Source organism: Neovison vison, chromosome 1 (assembly GCF_020171115.1).
Source record: "Neovison vison isolate M4711 chromosome 1, ASM_NN_V1, whole genome shotgun sequence".
NCBI classification, from domain to species: Eukaryota; Metazoa; Chordata; class Mammalia; order Carnivora; family Mustelidae; genus Neogale; species Neogale vison.
Window position 1 is genome coordinate 286,808,988 of NC_058091.1, and position 24,006 is coordinate 286,832,993.

A 24,006-nucleotide genomic window follows, 5' to 3' on the forward strand; every position below is an offset into this window, starting at 1 on the left:
CCTGTCTCCCTCTCCCCACCTTCTCATTCTTGCTTCCAAATAAAATAACCGATGTGCTCTCAAACCCCTGTATCTGGCCAGCCTGTGGGCGACCCCAAACTCTGAGAGGTACTGAGGTTTCAGGACAGGAAGTGACTCACACCTGGCTTCTGGGCTGGCAAATGATGGTGAAAGAGCTTTCTTCCAGTTTTTCTGGTTCTAAACTCAATGAATCCCTTTCATTGTCCACGTTCAGTAGGGTACACGGGTTAAGAAACTGCAATTTCTACCTTTTGCCAATATGTCAGACTTAAAACCAGTTTTCAAAATACATGCTTTAGCACAACATTAAAAATAAATGATAACCATCATATTTTCTGGGGGTTACATAGATGCCCTGCTGGGCTACCATGAAAAATTTTGCATTTTCCCAAATTTCAAAGTATTACATTTTGCTTTGCTGGTGCTAGACAAGTGCATTAGAAATGTTAAGTTCTGGGGCACCTAGGTGGCTCAGTGGTTAAAGCCTCTGCCTTCGGCTCAGGTCATGGTCCCAGGGTTCTAGGATCAAGCCCCGCATTGGGTTCTCTGCTCTGCGGGGAGCCTCCTTCCTCCTCTCTCTCTCTCTCTGCCTGCCTCTCTGCCTACTTGTGATCTCTGTCTGCCAAATAAATAAATAAAATCTTTAAAAAAAAAAAAAAAAGAAATGTTAAGTTCCCCTCAGAGTTTTAAGAATGAGCAAGCTGAAGTTTTAGGACTCTCAGTGCTTCATGTTTAACTACTACCAGAAACAGGATTAGAATCTTTTCTACCCCAGGCACACTCAGGCTTTGCCTAGCAAATTTGTTCAGTGAAGGGCTAGTAGATAATCCTCGATAATGAGCATTGGTCTGGAGCTCTCCAGTGGGCGTCCTTTTCCCCACCTCATTTTCCCAGCATCTGCTTTGCCCCTTTTACATTAATAGCACCACAATTTTCCTTGGAGGAACCAACCCTTCTGAACTCTCTCAATCCATGTACTTTGGTGTAAATAACCCATGAGGCCCTAGTTCCAGAGCGCAGAATATGAGCAAATGACTGATCAATTAGTGTAGCCTCTTCCCCGGCCACAGTGGTTGGCTCAGAGAGAAGGAACCCAAGACTGGCCAGTTAGAGTGGACACTGAGACTCTAATGGGCCCACTGAGAAATGGCCACTCTTTTCCAGGGAGAAGTTACGCTAGAGGATGGCAAGTCTTTGGTGTCTGGCAGCCATCTTGCCACCACACCAGAAAAGCCTACTTGAAAAGGCAGCCAATAAAGGGGAAAGCATAGCACAGAGATGGATGGAGACAAACGGCTGCATTGGCACATATCAGATCCTCCCTGAACCTAGATTTGCCACTGGACTTGAGAGTCCCAGCAGTCACCACATTCCTGCCTCATCTTCCAGGATTCTGCCACCTGCTAGTCAACAAGTCCTGCCTGAAATGAGCTCTGTCCTCAGAGCAGCACTTCTCTGAAGAAACTAGGATCTATTTTCCACTATAGATGAGAAGGTTAGGAAGTCAAGCCACAGAGCAGGGCTAATCAAAATCTTGGCAGAATCATTTTGTCCCAGCTTCAGATAGCTTCAGGAATGAGGTGCTGAACTAGTCTCTTTATGGATCCACAAAGCAGCAGGCCTTAAACAAACACCACCTCCTTTACTGGAGGGAACACTAATTCCCCAGACCCGTGTGCATCCGCCAGCTGCTTCGGTTCACTCTCCAACTCAGCTAGAGCTCAGAGGAAGGGCCTTAGATTAGGAACTCCTTTTGTTTGGTGTGTGCATGTATGTGTGTGAATGGGAGGGGGGTGCGGGGGGGGGAAGGCACATGTGTGCCTTCTTTTTGTTTGTTTATTTTTGTTTACAATTACATAGCAGCATTGAGAATCCATGTTTTTCTATCTGTAAGATTTTGGAAGAATTCCTCATTATTCTTCTACCTTCTGATAAGCTAAGTAACAAGAACTGGAGAGGTAGATAAAAGAAAAAAGTGGAAACCAAACCAAGACACCTGCCTCATGGCATTGAGGATGTGGAGGAAACAATGACTTATATTTGTTTGTTTTTCCCCTTCCTCAAGAAAAATCACCACCAAATATTTAAACTTCAGGTATAATGTTCCAAAGCCAGGGAGGCAAGTTTCAAGCTTGAAATGTGGGCAGGTGTGTTGGCAATGATGCCTGGGGAGTTTTCAGAGCCTAGAATAGTCCTGATGGTAGAGGGGAGATGAGGAAGACGTAGGGTGAGCACTGGGTTTACCAGATGACCTGGGTCTGAAGAGGTGTGGGGATAGGTGCTGGCCTGGGAAGAGAGTATAAATATAGGTCTTCAAGCCTTTGGCTTCTCTTAAATACACATGCAGTGGAGACAACTCTCCACATAGTATTCTGTCATGTTTGGAACACTTGAGGTCAATACATACTGTTTTTGAGTGTGACACACAAACTTACCTGATGAATTCCACAGAATAGTACTGAATCGGGGAGCTTCCTTCACTCTTTCCAGGTTTCCAAGACAGGGCCACCTCAGAATCTGAGACCACAGTGACATGTGGCTGCTGGGGTGCTGTCGGAGGCAGGCAGGAATCTAGGTGGGACAGCAAACACTTAAGAGTTGACTGTGGTCTTTGCTGCTGAAGATGTTTAATATATAAAAAGCACATGTGCTTCCTACAGTTTAAACATCTCTATTCAGTATGGTCATTGGGGAAAGTATATGTTATGGTGAATGCTGTGAAGTGTGTAAACCTGGTGATTCACACAGACCTGTACCCCTGGGGCTAATAGTACATTATATGTTAATTAAAAAATTAAAAATTAAAAAAACAAAAACAGAAACAGCTCTATTCAGAACAGCCTCCAAATCCAAGTCAAACAAACATAGAAAAATATACCATGTAACATTTGAAATGAGAACAGGGCTTCCCTCCTTCCCTCAATGCCCTGGCTGAAATCTAACTAAATTAAGACCACGCCATCAGCTCTGGGACACAGAATAGTGTATACCCTTTAAAATCCTCAACTAAACTCCCACCTCCTAGTAACCTTCCATCTCTGTTTGCATGTTGGAATGGACACTCGCAAGGAAAATGAAATGCATAACATTACTGTCACTCAAGTTCAATTTTGTGCGTGTGTGCATGTGTGCGTGTATGCGTGCATATGTGAGTGCACATGCATGTGTGTGTGTGCGTATGTTGCCCCAGCCATCAGAACGCATACCAATGGTAGGATGTTTGGGACATGCCCCCCCACCATCATGTGTAAAGATGTAAGAGTCACCCACAATCTTATCGTCCCAAGGAAACTGCTATTACTATTTTCATATCCAGAGTTTCACATTTTTTCTTGCTGTCTCTCCTAGAGGAATCCTATGTAGTTTTCAAACTTTGGGCCAAAAATATGGATCTTTCTAAAATCCTCCCTCAGCCTCGGAATGGAGGAGGGCTCCCTCCTGAGTGCTCCAGAGCCCACTCAGATGGCCTGGAGCTGCTCACCTACCATCTGCTTCTCCCTCCACAATGAGCTTGTGAACGGTGATGATGGATCCACCTTTGTCCCCCAGTGCCCAGCAAAGTGCCACTTTAATGAACCATCGTTGGGTTCCCTTTGCCTATAAAATCTCCTCTCCCACTCTCCTTCCTCCCCTTCCTGATTCCCCCTTACTGGTCAGTCATTTTCCCAGGGAATTCTCACCTCACTCCTGCATGGGATCTCCCTTTACATGTTCTCACAGCACTAAATAGCATTTGCCACCATCCATGACTACACCTTAACTAGGTAATGTCTTGACCCACCCCACTAAGTTTTGAGAGGACAAAGGCTGTACCTGTTTTGGTTCATCACCAGAGCCTCGCACAGTGCCCGGCACACAGTAGGTCATCATTGGTATACACTGAATGAAAGGATGAGTGAATGGCATCCATTGCTTTTCTACACTTAATGAATTGAACCCATTTTACCTTGGGGCAAAGTGGTAACATGCTGAGGAGAGCTAAGCCGCCCTTTGCCAGTCTGGCTGTAAGCTGCTATGCTCACTCGATATTCAGTGCCTGGTTTCAAATCTCCGATCACTTCCTCCTGTCAACAACCAAACAGGAAATGCATCAATGACTAGAAGTTCTTTTCAAGCGAACCAGACAATTTCCAGAAGGATTGTACCTCAAGGCCCCTGTGAAACTGCTTACAACAGATTTCTTTGCCTTCTCTAGGACTGGCCAAGTTGCAAAGAGGAAAACACCATCACATATTTCCAGAGAGTTACCCTTTACTGGCATCTACACATTCTAGATGTCTCTGTTCTAGAACAGAGACTCAGTCGTCTTATCAGATCTTGTTTTTAACATTTGAGTTCCTTGATCAGAGTACTGAGCTGCTAGAATTCAGGGAATCATCTTTTCCAAGGTTGGATTCCACCAGTTTTTTCTCTCCATTTGCTCATTACAGATGTTCAGAGACTAGCCACAACAGTAAACTGAGGTCTTGATTTGTACCAGTAAAGAAGGGTCTCGAACTTCCGTTCTCAAATTTTTAGCTGCATCACAATCACCAGGAGGGCTTCTTAAATTGCTGGGCCTACCCTCCTCCTACCCCAGGGTTGCTGATTCAGTACATCTGGGAAGGGACCCGAGAATCTGCATTTCTAAGAAGTTTCCAAGTGCTGCTGCGGGTCCAGGAACCCCACATTGATGAAGGATGTATATGAACTTCAACTGCACCATGTCCCTGACCAGAAGGCCCCAGCTGGAGGCTTTCTGAAAGCATGCTCCACTTCAGGCTTTGGTGAAAGCAACATGTCCCGGGGCTACAGTGCTAACAAGGAAGTGGGAGTCTGGGTCCCACTGGTCCCAGCACACTACAGTGGAAAGGACATGGGCTTTGGAATCAATGAGTCTTTAGCTTGAATCCTGATTCTGCCACTTATTGCTAGCTGTGGCCTTGAAATTAAATCCCCTGAGCCTCAGTTTCTTCCTCTGTAAAATGGAGATGATATAGAACTGTCTTGCAGAGCTTTCATATTTGGGATAATGTGTGTAAAATAACTGGGATGAGGGATGTCCTCAAGAAATGGGTTGTCATGACTACTGTCCCGTGTGAGGCCCCTCCTCTTCCCTGCTAACCTACCTTCCACCACTCCTCTGAGGCCCCAACCTTCCCCATGACATCTGATCACCCAGGCCTGAGCTTACCCTACCAAAGGCTGGGTCACTGATCAGTACTTTTAAATATTACAAATCATGTACTCCTATTTCTCCTCTGGGGCTGTGAGCTCCTTGAGAGCAGGGACCCTGCCTTGGACTTCTTCAGAGCTGCCTCTGGAGATGATCAGTCATTGCTGCTAAGGAGAATGTGCCTGCCAATCAACGAAACTTTTTAGAAGGATTCAACAAAGACTTATTGAATACTTACTATGGGAGTCCTTAACCCTGAGTGCACATAAGAATCACTAAAAAAAAAAAAAAAAAAAAAAAAAAAAAAAAACCAATGCCTGGACTCTACTCCAGACCACTTAAATCAGAATCCGTGGAAGGCAGGGCCCCTGGGGGTCAGTGTAAAGCTCTCAGCTGAGACAAATGGGCAGCCAGGTACATGAGCCCCGGATGCGGGGCTCGGCTCGCCTCCTGCGCTCTGCATTCCATCTGTTGCCTGCCTTCTCCTGTGACTCCATCCCCTCCCCTCCCTACCGGGTCCTTCTGGGATTACTCACTGTGCTCAAGTCTCTCCCACCTCAGGAACAGTCAAGTATTCTCCAGCACACCTGAGCCCACCTCCTCTCCACAGGAGCAACTTTCTTAAAGGAGCTGCCTCCACTTCTGATTCACCCCTCCCCGGCCTCTACGCACTAGGAAACTACAGAGATATTCTTGCCCCACAAGGTCACCACACAGCTTTGTAGTAAATCCAATGGGGATGATTCTCTGTACTTGACTTTTTGTACCTTTCAGTACTATTGCCTAGCCTTGCTTCTTAAATTTCTTGGTTCCCTTGGAAGCCATGACGATGCGCCTCCTTGGTCTCCTTCTACTTGTCTCATTGCTCCTTCTCAATATCCTCCACCCACTCCCCTTTCTCTGCTTGCCCCACAGGTATTAGTTTTTCCCAGGGAGTCATCCCTTGCCATCTCACCCTCTCACTCTGTCGTCTTGCCTGGGTAAGCTCATCTACTACTTCCTCAGCTTCCAGACTACTTTCGCTTGACACCTCCCAAATCTGCCTCTCAGCTCTGGCCACCCTCTTGCTGTCCAGACACGGGTTTGCAACCGCCTCTAGACTATCTCGACCCAACAGATACCAAGCCGCTAAGGTTCAACATAACCAAATTTCACCTCATCTTTTCTCCTCCCGCTACTGAAAACAGATCAAGGAATTGCTTCCCATGTTGCCTTCGCTCTCTCATGACCCAAACAACAAACTCTTGACACTCTCCTCTCTGTGTTCACCTCCTCTCTAACCACCGTTCAGCCAGTTACCAATACTGTCACTGGGACTTGCTCACGTCACTTAAGTCTGTTCAGGTCATCTCCTCTTCATAGACACTTAAGTCCAAGTCCCCAAATTAAGACAGTGGGTTCCGATTCTCTGTTCATTTACATTGCCTACACCACCAGTGTAGACCTTACCTGCTAGAGTTATCTTCCCACACCTCAAATCTGAGCATGTCACTTCCCATTTTATAATCCCTTTAGAATGGCATAGTTGTGTCCCCCTGTTTACCCTTCCAGCACCATCTCATGTCACCTCCTTTCCTTGCATTCTACATTCCAATCATACGTAAGTACTTGGCAGGGCTCAAATTTATGCCATTCAATTCCTTGCCTCTGGGCCTTTGAACCTGCTGCTCATTCTACATGAAATGCCCTTCTCCCCACTCTTGCCTGGCTCACCCCTGCTCATCCTTCATGACTCAGTTCAGCTGAGACATTACCTCATTTCTCTGACCCCCAGCCTCCAGTCTGGTTAGGTGTCCCTCCTCTACGCTTCCCTGGTGTCCTTGGTGTATCTCCATCTTAGCACCACTCACCTTAGATTTTAAGTGTCTGTTTATTTGTCACCTTCTCCCTACCCACTTGAGGGCAGGAGCAAGTTCTTATTCCTCTGGCAACCTAAAGCTTAGTAGAGACAGGTAGCGAATGCTTAAGCAATGCTTTTTTGATGAACGAATGAATAAATGGAGGCAAGAAAGTGAATGAGTGAAAGAAAGAAATCCAATCAAGGTGCCCAATATAAGCAGATTACCTCATTGAGAACCAGCTTCTATGACTGACCCCTCAACAGTGTCGTACCACTGTCCCAGGCCCTAGGGTTGGCAAATCCAGAGACAGGCTGAGTTTCTCTCACCCACCTCTCTCCAGCCGCCTCCACCTGCCTCTCAGACCTGCTCCCTTCCTCCTCTTCCTCTGGATCTCAGCCATTTCTACAGGCTCCCTGAGGCTGTCTGCCCCCAGTCCTTCCTCCTCTCCTTTCTGCTCTGCTCCATCTTCTGTGCAGCTGCACAAGGGGGCATGGCTGAACATATGGACCTCACCCCAAGCCCCCTTCCGGTCCTAACTCCTTGCATCTGTGCATCTCAGTTCCCCTATCTGTCCCCCGGTTCCATGTCAAGTGAGATATTAAGAGACTAGAGGTAGCAGGTGGATAAAAAGCTTCTCACTTCTCTCTCATCAGCCATGCCTAGGCTCTTCCATGAGAGCAAAGATACACTTTCAAACCAATGTCCTCGCAGACTTTTGCTTTAGGATCTTTTCCCCCTGGAAGTCCTTATACTGGAATGACATATGGGAGGAGCAGCATGGTTATAAATTATTATAGATATTAGCTCTGAGCCAATACCAATATGGCTACTATTACCATGTATTGTGTGTTTTCTCTGTTCCAGGAACACGTAGCCTGATTTAATTCTTTCTTTAGTCCAGTGAAGTAGATACACTCTTTCTTTCATTTACAGAGGAGAAAAGAGAATCCCTGAAAAGTTAATGATTTGCTCAAGAACATAAATTTATTAAGTGGCAAAATGGAGATTTGAACCCTGCTTTGTTTAACTCCAAGGCCCAAATTCTAACTCAAAAATACATGTACAAAAAATATTAAAATTTAAATCAATAATAAATACCTATCATAAACACTGAAGATCAGATTATTATTTTAAGAATTTTATTTTATTATGTAAGTTTATGAATTTATTAATTTGTTAATTAAAATAAATTATTCTATTTATATAAGTTTATGTATTTATTAAGAATTTTATTTATGTAAGTTTATGTATTACATATCAACATACATCAACATGTATGTTGATATGTAAGTTTATGTACTATGTATTATGTAATACATAAACTTACATATCAACATACATGTTGATGTTGCTTATGTAGGTTAAAAAACAAACCCTTTATTAGATATGAAAGATTAGCTCTACCTGTAGCCCAGGTATATTCTAATAGGTAGACAGGTAGAAAGTGACCCTCCCAGAGCCAACTATTCCCAGCCTTTTCCTGTTTTGACCAGCTACGTAGGTGGCATAAGGGAGTGTGGAACAAGGGCACTGGGGAGCTGGGGTCATGGAAAGAGGAGCTGGACTCAATGACTTAACCATCATTTCTTCCTCTGACATCAATCCTCCCAAATGGAATCTCTCACTATATTGTGACTAGGGATAACCGCTGGGTTCTTTATTAAAATACCATACAATTCCACAAATCTTTCTATTTCCATCTTTAAGTGTTTTATAATTACTTGCATCAAACTACATAAGATACTGTATATGCATTAAAAAACATTAAAACATTAAAAAACTAAGTGTTTTGTTGCCTGCTGGAAGTTTGAGAACATATCAAAATGTTTATCTCTCTTGGATTTTATTTTATACAATGTAGTGAGAAGCAGTGAGAGAAACCGCTTTCTTGGAGTAGAGTCCAGAGTGAATTCAGCAGTCTCCATGGACCCCTTCCTACACCTTTTTTGGGGGAATGAGGAGACAAAGCTGGATACTTTGCTACAAAATAACATTACTTTGTGCTTGTCTACTCCCTCTTAAAATGCAAAACGCCAAAACCTGCCCCCTCTGTCTTCCCAATACCCCCAGTGGTTGTCATGAGATCAGAGAATTTATATCTAAAGAAGAGAAAAGCAAGGCTAGTTAGTTCACTGAATCCAAGAAGAAAGCTCAACAACAGAAGTAATGACAATAATGGGTCTGGTTTCCCTCATAAGACACATCATAACCTAATATGCTTCCAACTGCCCAACTCTCAAACACAGCATATCAAATTTTCAGGCTAGCACCTTGTTTTTCAGAGGTCCAACTACCTTCTCCACATCTACTGTACCAGTCCCATTCTCCCCATTCAAAGTCTGTGACAGGGATGACTGATTGTCTTCTCATATCTATTCTCTCCTTTCTTATCATAGAACCCCTGTATATTAGTTGGGCCATCGCCACTCAAAGACTACATTTCCCAGCATCCCTTGCATTCAGCTGTAGCCATGTGGCTAAAGTCTGTCTAACAGAATTTGAGTTAAAATGCTGAGGGCAATTTCTGAGTTATCCCTTCATAGGAAGGACTGAATTCCCTTTCCTCTTTTCCTCATCTATTGGCTAGAATGTGGATGTGCCAGTGAGCCAATGTGGGCCATGGGAAGGAGGGCTAGAAGGGTTGGCAGAGCAACAAGATGGCAGAGCAATACGATTCGAGGTCTCTGACAGACAGAAGCCACCAAAATTGGTTATAACCAAACAGGTTATATCCTGAAGGAAATATGAATGCACATTTTGTTAGAATCACTATTATCTTGGCATTTTGGACTATTTGACTTTTATCCTAATCATTATGTGACCCAATGTACAAAAACAATCTGGACAGCTATGTACATGGAGCCCCTAAAGATGGGACTACTCTTAACTGAATACCTCTTTGCAATGATAAAACCATGCTGAAGGACTCTGGATTTAAATCTCTGACACCGATTTCAGATTCCACCTTTATTCCCTTTCACACTATATTTTTCTCCTACGGCTGGAAACCCAGGTTATTTGTTTCCAGAAATGAAGCTAGAGGTCATCCCGTTTTCTAGCCCAGACAGGGAGCTACTATATTGTAAGGGCATCTAGAGAGCAGAGCTGAGAGAAAGCACAAAGTGGGAGAGCACTGGACCAGGAGCCAGGAGACCCAGATTCTGCTGCCAAATAGCTTTGTGATCTTAGAGATGCCACTTTGCTCCTCTGGACCAAAGTTTCAACACCAAAATTCTATGATTGCTCTAAAATGACCAGTTGGTAGCTAATAACCTTGGATTCAACTTCACAGTTGACTCTACAAGTTGAGACTGGGCCTTGGTTGTGAATATCTAGCATCATTACATGGAAGGCACCAAAGAAAGAGAAAAGTGCTATCTTCTAAACATCTTTCTTTCAGTGGCCCTGAGGAAGGCTATGTGGGCCAGAGTGGTGGTAGGAGTTGGGGGGATTCTGTTGCCTGAGTGGTCCCAGAAAGCTAGAAAGTATCTTCCAGAGTTTCACAGGAAGGGCAGCACTGACTTTGGGGCTGTACAAATCTTCCTTGTATGGGTCTGTCCTGTGTACTGCAGGGAAAACAGCCTCCCTGAGGCTTGTCCATGAAAATGTCCATGCTTATGTCCACATGCCCCAGAGGGAACAAAGGAACCCCCAGCTGGGAACCATTACTAGGTCATTTTACAGTCAAAGAGAGATTCAACGGGGTTCAGTAACTTTGTCCAAGATGACCTCTGCTGTGATGACAGAGCTGGGACACCATAACTAGTCTCATGATTCCTGCCTCCGTTTTCTCTCTCTAACCTTGGATAAGACCCAAGTGCAATCATGGTTCTGGATCACCAGACCAGTGGACTCCAAAGCAGGATGATGGTGCATCCCCGTGGGTGAGCAAGACAATCTTCTGAGATGCTAGAAGAAAAGAACTTTCTATTTCTGTCTTATCTCCTCCTTTAAGGTTCTGTGGAACATTCTAATGTACATAATATACTAGTAGAGTAGCATATGCATAATTTATAAATACACGTGCGTGTTCAAATATTTTTTACCAATGATATGAATGATTAGAAAGTGTGGAGCCTACCAGTCTAAACACTTGCTTCTATCTCCAACTCTAAAAAATGACCAAATTGCCCTGCTTTGTTTTACTACTTATTTTTTCCAGGTCGAAACCTGCAGGTTGTTCTAAGAAAAAAGTAAGTGTCAAACGCTAACCCAGTCAAAGGCCTCCATTTGGCAAATCATCGAAGGATATAACCCGACCTGTTTGGCAGTCAATCCAGCAAGTCAAGTGATTTGAGGTGACCTGGCTTCTTGGGAAGGTCTGGAATCCTTAGGGAAAGTGAGGAAAGGAGAAGGAAGGGTGGGGGGAGGGGAACCACCCTGCAGCGGTGCTCAGTCATTTAAATATCTTCTCTCCTTTTCAGTCTTTTTCACCCAGTTATGGAACGGAGCTTAAATTACTTCAACCTTTAAAAATGTTCCCCTTAACCTCACTCTGCTGTGTGAGATGAAGCAGCACAGAGGAGAATAAAAGGGCCTTCTTTCTAAATGATTAAAAATTCACCTGGTATGCTCCGCTGTCCCTGCTTACACTGGAACTAAGCACTCTCCCTCAGGCCTCAATCAGTAGGAGCGAGATGTGGGAAAATCAACATTTTGATGAAAAGAGAACCCCCTGAATCCTGGGTTGGGACAAGGATTTAACTTTTCTGAAGCATACTTACAAAAATCACCCGGTGATCAGACTGTCCCTGCAGAGGAGAAACAAAAACAGAACAATATGAAAGGAAAGGGAAACTTCCAGGTTGCAAATAAACCATAGAGCAGCTCCCCCTTCCACAGAGACACAGGCAGTGAACACACAGCTTCCGTCTGAGCTCTGTTGCCCCCTCGCTCAGTGCTTGTTCCATGCCAGCTGCGGTACTGAGGACACCACGGCCGGGACCCTGTTTAGTGATCACACAGGTCAGAGAGTTCCCAAACTTTCTCTGCTGACAGTGCCTTTGCTATCTCAGGAATATTTTTATAGCACCTATGATACCAAAGAAATGCCCAAGTGTTCCATTTATGCCGTAGTTTTACCCAAACAACCTGGTAGTGGTCATTCACACAGATGTCCCTCTTTCCCTTGAGAAGCTGCAACATTCCGCAGCACCCCCGTGAGTTTGCTGCACAGCCTGGAGCAGCTGGCCCAGTTTGGGAACCCCAGATATGCTCCCATGATATAGATACTATTTGGATCCCTGTTCTGTCTACGAGAGAACTGAGGTCCGGTAGGGTTAGCTTGTTGTAATACAGCACACTGAATGCAAGTCCTGAATCCAGAGCTCACTGTTATAACAAACACTTCCCCTCTTCCTGACTCACTGTCTTTATGTCCTCAATGATTTCCTCTCTCCATTCTGGATATTCAGCACCTCCCCCCAGTCCCCACTGGAACGCATGAGCACGCAGGGATGAACACACACACGTGCAGGCCTGTCCTCTTGGTTCACACCATTCCTTTTGATTTTAGTGCTCCTCCCTCTCCTGTGCCTTTCTAGAAACTGCTCCTGCTTCAGTGCTCAGACCCTAGTTGGACCACTTGTTCATATACTAATCTCTCCCTCTTTGAAACTTCAGTCTACTAAGTGGCATGTTAATGACATCGGTCTTAAGTTGCTTTCCAACTGCTTATCAACGAGAATGGGATTTTCCCAATAAGACTGAAATCTGCCTGAGAATCGGGACTCTGTGTTATCCTATACTGGGCGTATAGTAGCAACTGTGAAAGTGTGTTGAAATGGGCAAGGCATAATTTGCTAGCATACTCTAATGCCTGGATATAATTAACAGACAGGATGTATTTAACATAAAGGCAGTGATCATCAGGAATGATCACTAACATCTATATGGCTTCTTTACATTTTAAAACCAAAGGCTTTTAAATATACCATTTTATTTGGAACTCACAACAAGTGTAATTATTATACCCCTTTCATGGGAGAAAGGTAAGGCTTAGCCAGGTGAGGGGACTCTGGCCAAAGTTACCCAACCTGTAAGTGCAGGAAGGATGTCTGGAGGCTCAGGGTGCCTAGTTCTCCCCTGGCCCTGTGCTTCACGTTTGCACTGCCCGGTCCTCCCCAGAGATGCCAGTGTTCAGGGCAGGATCTCAGTTCCAGAGGCACTGCCCAGACTCTGAGACAAGTGTCACCGTCACTGTGCCCTTGATGCCTGGACCATGTTGCAGGCTGTTGGCTGGGGATACTGCTGGCTCCTTGGCAGGGTCCAGGTGCTTGTTGAAAGTGCTGAGATGAGACACAACCTCAACTCAAGGAGTCCTCAGTGGGCTAAGCCGGTCTCCCCTTTGAGGATAAAGTAAACCATAGAGGTTGGGGCTGAGGGCTTCTGGGGCAAATGAGGGCAGCTGGCACCAAAGTCTGAGATTAAAAGTGTATCCTGCAAAAAAGTACACACAAGCTGCAAATGTGTACCTCTTCTTCCTGAAGAGCTTTTGTAAAAACTTAAAATTTAATTTAAAAAAAAACAAAAAGCCAGAGCAAGGCTCAGAAGTCAGCCTGCACCGGGTTCCAGTGGACGTTGTTCCTCACTAACGTGTGATGTGGGGAGAGTGATTTCAACCGAGGGAGTCTCGGCATCCTTGTCAGTAAAATGAAGTCATAGGATAGTTGTGAAGATTAAATGCGAAAGCGAATGGAAAGCAGGATGAATAGCGCCTGGCAGGTAGAAGGAGTCCAGGGAGCAACAGCTTCCATGTAGGGCTTCTGCGCCTACAGTGGGCGCAGACTCCGCAGTCGCCAACACCCCCACCGCCGCCGCATTCTGGCCGCTGGGGCTGGATGCTTGCAGAGCAATTCAAAAGTCTCTAGCCTCTTGGAGAATTGTAGTAGAACGGGGCAGCGGGGGGAGGAGAGTGGAGGAAAGAAAACAGAACATGCCTAAGGCAGGAAAATTCACCCACGGAGACCTTGACAGGAAAGAGGAAAAGAAATAGATGGAGAGGCAGTCGCTGGTGAGTGGAAGGACCGGGCACTGGAGCTTGACAAGAAAAATAAACAACTTGGACCGTTTGAATATACATTTCAAATTACATCATTTTCTTCTGCATTGTGTCTCCAGGCACTTGGGAGGATACAGATAGGTCATATTTATTTATAAAGCTTTATGGGGATTTTTAAAAAGTCGGCATCGAACTTCATGAACGAAGAAACAGCTGTAAGGTGGCTGTTTTCTCGCCGGATGAAGTGGGGGGCGGATTGAGTCCAGGATGGATGTGCTTCCCCAGAACCTTTCTGCACACGCCTGCCTTCCTGGACACACGGGCCGAGGCGTGTGATGAGGGCGTGTGCGTGAAGATGTGTGTAAATTCCAGAGGACTATGTACACATGATTATTACATATGACACATACACACGATCAGAAATCCTTCTGACTATCGCTGCAACGCCAACCACAGGTGCTCTTGGAGGGGGAGGCCTTGCTGCCTTTACTCACCGGGGCCACGGGGTCCTGGAGCAGCACACGATGCGACCGCTCCTGTAGGGATTTATCCGCACCCACCTCAGAGTAGAAGACCTGGAAAAGAGGCAGGCATCGGGGTGAGAGCAGGACCAGCACTCCTATAGCCGATCAAAGGCCCGGGGTTTGAGCTCCGTACACAGCTGCGGGGGGCGGGGGGGGGGGCTCTGAGGTGCGCTGCCTCGCTGACCCTGGTTCTACAACAAACACCAGCTCCCCGGTGGCTGGACTCACACACCCATGAGCCCACAGACACTGGGAGAGAGATGTGTGCCAGTGAAGTGGGAGGAACCCAACCCCAGCTAGTCTTCCCCAAACCTCGACTTTCTCCGGTCATTTCCATTGTCCCACTTTTTATGTAACAGGAGTACGGAAACACATTTCTCTGCCTTAAGAAGACAATAGGAGGAGGGCCTATTTTTGGTGAAAAGGAGGCAGTAGGGAGCTGCAGATATGAGTGTTATGGGGATTCTGTCCCATCTAAAGTGGGCAGCCCAGCTCCAATGGACTCGGATCCCCCTTAGGAATGTGGGCCTGGTGTGGCCCGCTCTCTGGATATTCCCAGAGCTTTCAGAACTCAAATACTTATTTGAAATCTCCTAACTCCTAAGAGTTCACTCACTTTTTAAAAACTTGTTCAAAAAAACACATTGGCGAACCTCTCCTCTGATAGGTAGGAATGCACTCTCTGTCCCCTCCCCCACTTTGCCTGTCCATGTTTTTACTTTATTCCCATGTTTCTGCTTTAGCCTCCGAACTTGACCGAGGTTACTTGGATAGCAGGAACCACATCTTCTACTTAGTTTACATTTTCCCCCTCCCTGAACAGAGTAAGGACTCCATAGATCCTAACAGACTTTCAGGCACTTACAAATACCCTTAAAAGGGAAACATTTGCTCTGGTTTCATGTAAGGAAACCGGGGCAGTGATTAATTGGGGAGGGTTGGTGTAAGAGGCCCTCTATAGGAGGAGCAAGGGTGGGAAGGGCGTACAGTTACCGGGACGACACCCATGTCTGAGATCACTGGGCCCCGGTACTCACAGTATAGCCCGTGATGGGGCTCCTGGGATGCCTGGGCATTCTCCACTGGATGCTGAGAGCTGTGCAGTTCAAGGCGAACAGCATGATATCCAGAGGAGGCTCCACTTTGCCTGCCCCAAAGCAAAAGAGACTGTGTCAGAGGTTCCCAGCTTGCGTCTATTGACGGAAAGATGATACCGCAGGACACAAATCAGACACCTCTCTGGCATGCCGTACCTAATTCAGCTGACTTCACCAGAATCTGCTGTCCCCTCCCAGCCTGGCAATCGTATGGCCCTCAGTCCCTTCTGTAACTTCTAGCACTCAGAGGCCAGCAAAGGGAAACCAAGCACTTCAGACTTGACTCTAGGGGCATGGAATGTATCAAAGGAAGGTGACGAATTTCTTTTTTCTTTTTACTTTGTAACATATATGTGTTTTATAAGTATTTTATGTAACTATGTCTGTTTACATAGTTCACTTATTCCTATTATAGAACATCTCAAAAATATGGTTAAGTGTAAAATGGAGTTAGAAAACTTCAAATGTTTTACAGTAGCAAACTTCAAATCTTTTACTGTATCCTTATTGTAAATAATTTCATGGTTATAAATAATACATTTTATGTTTATAAATATAACATAGGAAGATTGCCAAAATTTAGGAATGAGTCCTGTCAACATTTAAATACAATACTTCTTTTTGGTTTCATGTGACTTTTTGTAAGATATCTGTATGTAAATATAGATATGTAGATATAGATATATACACATACATATGTACATACATATTTATGTATATAAAATTTTTATTTTTCTTTATTGTGTTCATTATATAGAATAAATATATACACATATATAGTCAAAATTTTAAATCTTATATAGTTATATATATTATATAGTTAGATATATACTTACAGATATAGTGTATCTATATATATATATAAACTGAGAGTATATATTTATCAATCTAATTATTTTTAATGGCTGTAAGTTCTCCTTTATACAGTAATTCCCCCTTACCTGTGCAGGATACTTTCCAAGAACCCCGTGGATGCCTGAAACCACAGATAGTACCAAACCCTATATATACTATTTTTCCCCTATAAATATATACCTATGGTACTTTAATTTATTAACTAGGCAGTGTAAGAAGTTTACAATAATAAAATAGAACAATTACACTAACATACTGCAGCAAAGGTTATATGACTATGGTCTCTCTCAAAATACCTTATTGTACCATACTCACCCCTCCTTTCATGATAATGAGAGGGGACAAAATGCCTACACAATGAGGTAAAGTGTGGCAAATGGCTTAGGCACTGTGATGGAGTGCTAGACTGCTCTTGACCTTCTGATGATGTGTCAGAAGGCAGATCATCTGTGTGCAGAATGGCTCACGGTGGGTAATTGAAATCTTGACGTTGAAACCATAGACAGGTGGGGATGACTGTACTGCATATGCTGCAATTTACACTCTTTCTCATTCCACTCTTGTTAGACAATTAATTCATTTCCAGTATTTTGCGATTTTAAATTATGCTCCATGATGGGCACCTGGGTGCTTCAGTCCTGCATCGGGCTCCCTACTCAGTGGAGAGTCTGCTTCTCCCTCTCCCTCTGCCCCTCCCCATGCTTGTGCTCTCTCATGTGCTCCCTCTCTCAAATAAATAAGTAAAATCTAAATCAACCAATCAATCAATCAATCTCCATGAAGGCAAGAACTAGGTATGTCCAGTTCAGAGCACAGAGACTAATAAATGAAAGAGTCTGAGTGGATGAATTTCTTCCATTTGATTTCCCACTTACCAGTATGGGCTGATGATCCTTCCTTTTAACAACTGTGTAGAATGCTCTAGCATATCACTTAGGTTACACAGTCTGCAATTCACCAAGATCTTAAGGTGTCAATTTATTAGACTGCTGCTGGGGCTTCCCATCCATGTTTTTAATAACAGAAACCAAGGCCTTTCTGGCGGCCCAAGTAGTAGAGGCTCAGTGTTGTCACTTGGTAAGAACTGCCAGTCTAGGACGCAGCTGCCACTGTCCCCCCACCCACAGACACCTATCACTGCCACCACTCGTGTCACTCAGGGGTTTGGTCTTGAACTATTCTCCGGCTCCACCTTGGTTCAAGATCTAAAGTCCCATCTGGTTGGCCAAACTTATGTAATGTGACTCCCTCTTGACTCAACCGAGGGGTCAGAGAGGAAATATCAGGTTTTTTCCAGTTTCCAAACTAGGAACTGACAGGATGAAGGGAGTCTTGGGAATAGTTCTTCTTTTGATCCCACCCATAGTACTGAAAGCTCCTTAGAGGAGAATCAGATCCTAGGAAAAGACCACTGGGCAGTGGAAGGCCAAGTACTCTGCTCCTTAGAGCACATATGTACATTAACTTACTCGACAGACTGATATTTAGGTTGTTTCCAAAATTTCACTGTTAAAATAATGCTGAGAATATTTGTGTATGTGCCTTTTTGTTCACATCTGAGTATTTCTATGAGGGATAATTAAAAATTATGGATATATCTATACTAATACAGTGAAGTACACATTCTTTTCAATGCACATGGAATATCTCCAGAATGGATTACACATTAGGCCATGAAATAAGTCTCAACAAATTCAGAAAGACTGAAGTCATACCATCATCTTTTTCTAATCACAACAGTTTGACAGCAGAAATCAACTACAAGAAAAAAATCTGAAAGACCGCAAATATATGAAGGTTAAATAATGTGGTACTGACAAATGAATAGTTAGCCAAGAAATCAAAGAGGAAATAAGAAAATACATGGAGACAAATGAAAATGAAAATACAATGGTCCAAAAATTTTCAGCTGCAGCAAAAGCTGTTCTAAGAGGGAAATTTATAGCAATACAGGCCTACCTCAAGAAGCAAGAAAAAATCTCAAATAAACAACTTAACCTCACACCCAAAGGAGCTAGAAAAAGAACAAACAAAACTCAAAACCAATAGAAGGAGGGAAATAATAAAGATTAAAACAGAAATAAATGAAATGAGAACTAAAACAAAACCAAACCAATAGAACAGATCAATGAAACCAGGAGATGGTTCTTTGAAAACATCAACAAAGCTGATAAACCTTTAGCCAGACCCATCAGAAAAAAAAAAAAAGAAAAGAAAAGAAAAAAAAACTGAGAGAGTGTGAGAAAGTGAGATAAAGAGAGGACACAAATAAACAAAGTCACAAATGAAAGAAGAGAAATAACCACTAACAACACAGAAAAACAAAGGATTATAAGGGAGTTTTATTAAAAAATTATATGTCAACGAATTGCTAAATTAGAAGAAATGGATAAATTCCTAAAAACATATAACCACCCAAAACTGAATCAGGAATAAATGCAAACTTTGAACAGATAGATTACCAGCAATGAAACTCAATCAGTAATCAAAAATATTCTCAAGAAACAGAAGTCCAGGACCAGCAAGCTTCACAGGTGAATTTTACCAAAGAGTTAAATTAGAGTTAATCACATGTTTTTCTCAAACTATTCCAAAAAATAAAAGAGGAAAGAAAGCTTCCAAATTCATTCTCTGAAGCCAGAATTACCCTGATATCAAAACCAGATAAAGACACTATTAATAAAAAAAACTATAGGCCAATGTCTCTGATAAACATAGAAAAAAAAACCTTCAACAAAATATTAGTGAACCAAATCCAATAATACAATAAAAAAAATCATTCACCATGCTCAAGAGGGATTTATTCCTGGGATGCAAGGGTAGTTTGATTTTCACAAACGAATCAACCTAATACATCACATCAACAAGAGAAAGGATTAAAACCATATGATCATTTCAATAGTTGCAGAAAAAGCATCTGACACAATATGACATCCATTAATGATAAAAACCTTCAACAAAGTTAGGTTTAGAGGAACACACCTCAACATAACAAAGGCCATATATGTAAAACTCACAGTTAGCATCATATTCAATGGTGAAAAACTGAGAGCTTTCTTCCTAAGATCAGAAACATGAGAAAAACGTTCACTGTCACCATTTTTATTCAACATAGGACTGGAAGTCCTAGCCACAGCAATCAGACAAGAAAAAGAAATAAAAGGCATCCAAATTGGTAAGTAAGAAGTAGAACTTTCACTGTTTACAGATGACATGATACTGTTATATATATAGGAAAACTTAAAGACTCCACCAAAAAACTGTTAGAACTGATAAGTGAATTCAATAAGGTTGCAGGATACAAAATCAACATACAGATATCCATTACATTTCTCCACATGAATAATTAAGTAGCAGAAAGAGATTAAGAAAACAACCCCATTAATGATTACACCAGAAATAATGAAATACCTGGGAATAAACTTAACCAAGGGGGTAAAAGAAGTGTACTCTTAAAACTAAAAAACATTGATGAAAAAACTGAAGATGACACAAACAAATGGAAAGATCTTCCATGCTCATGGATTGGGAAAACAAATATTGTTAAAATGTCCATACTACCCAAAGCAATCTACAAATATTTTTACAGATATTGTATTTTTCTGCATATATCCCTCTACAGAGAGCACAAGCAGGGGGAGCAGCAGACAGAGGGAGAAGCAGAATCCCCACCAAGGAAGGAGCCTGAAGAAGGACTCAATCCCAGGACCTGAGCTGAAGGCAAACGTTTAACTGACTGAGCCATCCAGGAGTCCCTCAATCTACAGATTTAATGCAATCTAATTCAAAATATCAAAGCATTTTTCACAGAACTAGAACAAATAATCCTAAAATTTGCATGGAACCACAAAGACCTTGCATAGCAAAGTAATCTTGAAAAAGAAGAACAAACTGAAGGTATCACAATCCCAGATTTCAAGATATGCTACTATATACTATATACACATAGATGAATAGAGTAGAATACAGAGCCCAGAAACAAACTCAAATCATATGGTCAACTAATCTTCAACAAAGGAGGCAAGAATAGGCAATGGGAAAAAGACAGTCTCTTCAACAAATGATGATGGGAAAACTGGACAGCTACACCCAAAAGAATAAAATTGGTCCACTTTCTTACACCATATACAAAAATAAACTTAAAATGGATTTAGGTCCTAAATGTAAGACCTGAAACCATATGGTTTTTTTTTTTTTCAATCTGAAACCTGAAACCATAAAAATCCTAGAACAGAACACAGTCAGTGATTTCTCTGACATTGGCCATTGCAACATTTTTCTAGATAATGTCTCCTGAGGCAAGGGAAACAAAAGCAAAAATAAACTACTGGGATTACATCAGAATAAAAAGCTTCTGCACAACAAAGGAAACAAACAATAAAACTAAAAGGCAACCTACTAAAAGAGAAAAGATATTGCAAATGACATATCTGATCAAGGGTTAGTATCCAAAATATATAAAGAACTTACACAACACAACTAATCCAATTTAAAAACAGGCAGAAGCCCAAACAGACATTTCTCCAAAGACATCCAGATAGCCAACAGACACATGAAAAGATGCTCAACATTACACATCATCAGGGAACTGCAAATCAAAACTGCAATGAGATATCATCTCACACTCCGAATGGCTAAAATCATAAACACAAGAAACAAAGAGTGTTGGTGAGAATATGGTGAGAAAGAAATTCTTGTGCCCTGTTGGTGGGAATTCATTCTGATAGTGTAGCCACTGTGGAAAAGAGTATGGAATTCCTCAAAATAATAAAAATATAATTATCATATGATCCAGTAATTCTACTGCTGGGTATTTACCCCAAAAATATGAGAACACTAATTCAAAAAGGTATATACACCCCTATGTTTATTGCAGCATTATTTCCAATAGCCAAATTATGGAAGCAACTCAAGAGTCCATCAACAGGTGAATGGATAAGAAGATGTAGTACAGTAGTGTATACACATACACACACACATACACACACAGAAATATTACTCAGCCATAAAAACAACGAAATCTTTCCAATTGCAACAACACGGGTAGGAGGATATAATGCTAAGTGAAAGAAGTCTGTCAGAGAAAGACAAATACCATATAATTTCACTCATATGTGGAATTTAAGAAACAAAATAATGAACAAAGAAAAAAGGGATAAACAAAAAAGCAGAATCTTATATATAGTGAACAAACTGGTGGTTACTAGAGAAGAGGTGGGTGGGGGGGATGGGTGAAAGTTATTAAGAGTACAATTACCATGTTAAGCACCAAGTAATGTATAGAATTTTTTAATTACTTAACTGTTCAACTGAAACTAATATATACTGTATACTAATTATACTAGAATTAAAATTTAAAAAATTATGTTATATTTAAAATTTTAAAAATTATATAATTTTTTAAAAATTTTAAAAATTATAAAGTTTCAATAACTACTGACTTACAGTTCTCCAAAAACGCTTGAATAAATGAATCTTTAGATGCATTTAATTTTCTCATTTGGAAAAATTCTTAAAGCAAAATTCTTGTATCTAAGACAGAATGTCTCAATATCAACACTGTTGACCTTTTGGGCTATGTGGGTTTCTGTGGGAACTCTGCTATGCACTGTAGGATGTTGGATATAGCCCCTGGTCTCAAAGCACTAGATGCCAATAGCACCCCCCCGCCATAGTGTGAAAACCAAAAATAATCTCCAGACATTACTAAAAGGCTCCTGGGGACAACACTGCTTCCAGTTGACAACTATTGATCCTAGAGAATGGATATTTTAAGGACTTTTCATAAATCTATCCAAACTAATATCTAGAAAATTAACCAATTTAGCAGCTTATGAAGGGGTTATGAGAATGTCCAGTAGAAGTAATATATCTTTACCAGATCTGAGTATTACTTAAAAGTCTTTAATTTTTTAACAGATTTATTTATTTATTAGAGAGAGAGAAAGAGAGAGAGAGAGAGAGCATGAGTGGGAGGGACAAAGGGAGAAGGAGAGAATCTCAAGCAGACTCCACACTGAGCACCGAGTCTGACACAGGGCTCGATCTCATGACCCTAAGTTCATGACCTGAGCTGAAACCAAAAATCAGCTCAACAGACTGAGCCACCCAGGCACCCAAGTAATCTGATACGAAAAAAGTTGAATATTTTAATATCTTCCTTGGCTACTTTTCTTCCTCTATTCATGCATTTGGTTCATTTGTTAACTGGGTTGTTAATTTTTTTTTCTTATACATTTGAAAGAACTCTTCCTAAGTTAAATATCTTAATCATTCACTTACATTTTCTCTGTGTATTTTTATCTTTAGGTCTAGCTTTATAATTACCCACTACTTGTAGCTTTTTGCTGATTTAGGAGGTTTGTGCCAATAAAATTTCAAAGGAGACTGGGAAGTGGGGGGAAAGCAAGTGGAAATGATCTATCAGACCCTCACAGAACCATAGAATGATGAGTAAGCACAGCTTCATCCTAAGTCCTAGGAACAGAACTTTCTCCATTTATTTTGGAAAAAATGACAACTGACCAAGGTGGGCTACTTGAGTCAACAAGTGCGACACCAGTCCGTATGTCCTGCCAAGGTTCAGTTCAGAAAACAGAAAACATTCTAAGTATTTTCAGCAGAAGTGTGGTTATGGAATTGCTGAGAAGGCCACTGGACTGGAATTCATGACTCACCATTCACTCTATTTTACAGGTAGATGAATAAATAGATGAGAAAGAGAGAGAGAGGAACTAGTTTTAGTGGTGACTCAAAACCAAGAAATCTCTGCTTTCATACTCAATCCTGCCATGACACTGGGGTTGCCTTTAGACCCACAAAGTGATGGGGAACCTTGGAAGTGTGAGTTCTATGCTTTGACGACCTTGCTTAGCAGGAGAAAGAACAGCGGGACATGGCCTTCATCCCACACCTGCCTTCCATCTGTCCCAAGAATGCATCTCATTGGTGAGACCTAATTTACCTCCAGAATACTGGCTGCAAGGCAGTCTGAAAAATGTTGTTTTAATTTTTCCAGCCTTTGCATGACAGTTATGGTGCCTAGAAGGAGAATAAATGGATGTTGAACAACCCAAGCTACAGTATCCTGACATCTTCAGACCATAAAAAGCATGAATTCCAATATGCTATCCCCTTTACTTTCATATTCTGCAGGGAAATATTCTAATCAAGCCTTGCTGGGACAGAGTTGGGTAGGACTCCTACTTTACTGACATATATACTCCTATTAGGCCTTTCACATAACTAACAAATATGTATTGAGCTCCTAAATGCATCAGGCATAGACTTAGTCAGTAAGGCTACATTAATGATGTAAGAGACAGAGGACCACAAATAAGTTAGCAGGACATAGCAACTGGGTGGGACAAACATACGAGCAATATGGGGCACTTCGGTGGCACAAAGCCAGGACACCCCTGACTCCACCTTCCAGACGAGTAGGGATGAGGGAAAGTGGGGTGGAAAAGTGTTCCAAGCAATATATACTCTTTTCCAAAAAAGCAGGAGGAAG

At 42.3% G+C, this 24,006-nt stretch overlaps 1 protein-coding gene across 1 annotated transcript in view; it reads right to left on the reverse strand.

Moving 5' to 3' along the window:
• EGFLAM (EGF like, fibronectin type III and laminin G domains) overlaps positions 1-24,006 on the reverse strand; it is a 179,100-nt gene that overhangs the window by 99,081 nt on the left and 56,013 nt on the right. The window contains exons 2-6 of the mRNA XM_044232521.1: positions 15,579-15,688; positions 14,512-14,592; positions 11,742-11,768; positions 3,968-4,085; positions 2,457-2,592 (exon numbers count right to left, since the gene is read on the reverse strand). Coding sequence (XP_044088456.1) covers positions 2,457-2,592; positions 3,968-4,085; positions 11,742-11,768; positions 14,512-14,592; positions 15,579-15,688 — 472 coding nt within the window. The remainder of the gene's footprint in view (positions 1-2,456; positions 2,593-3,967; positions 4,086-11,741; positions 11,769-14,511; positions 14,593-15,578; positions 15,689-24,006) is intronic.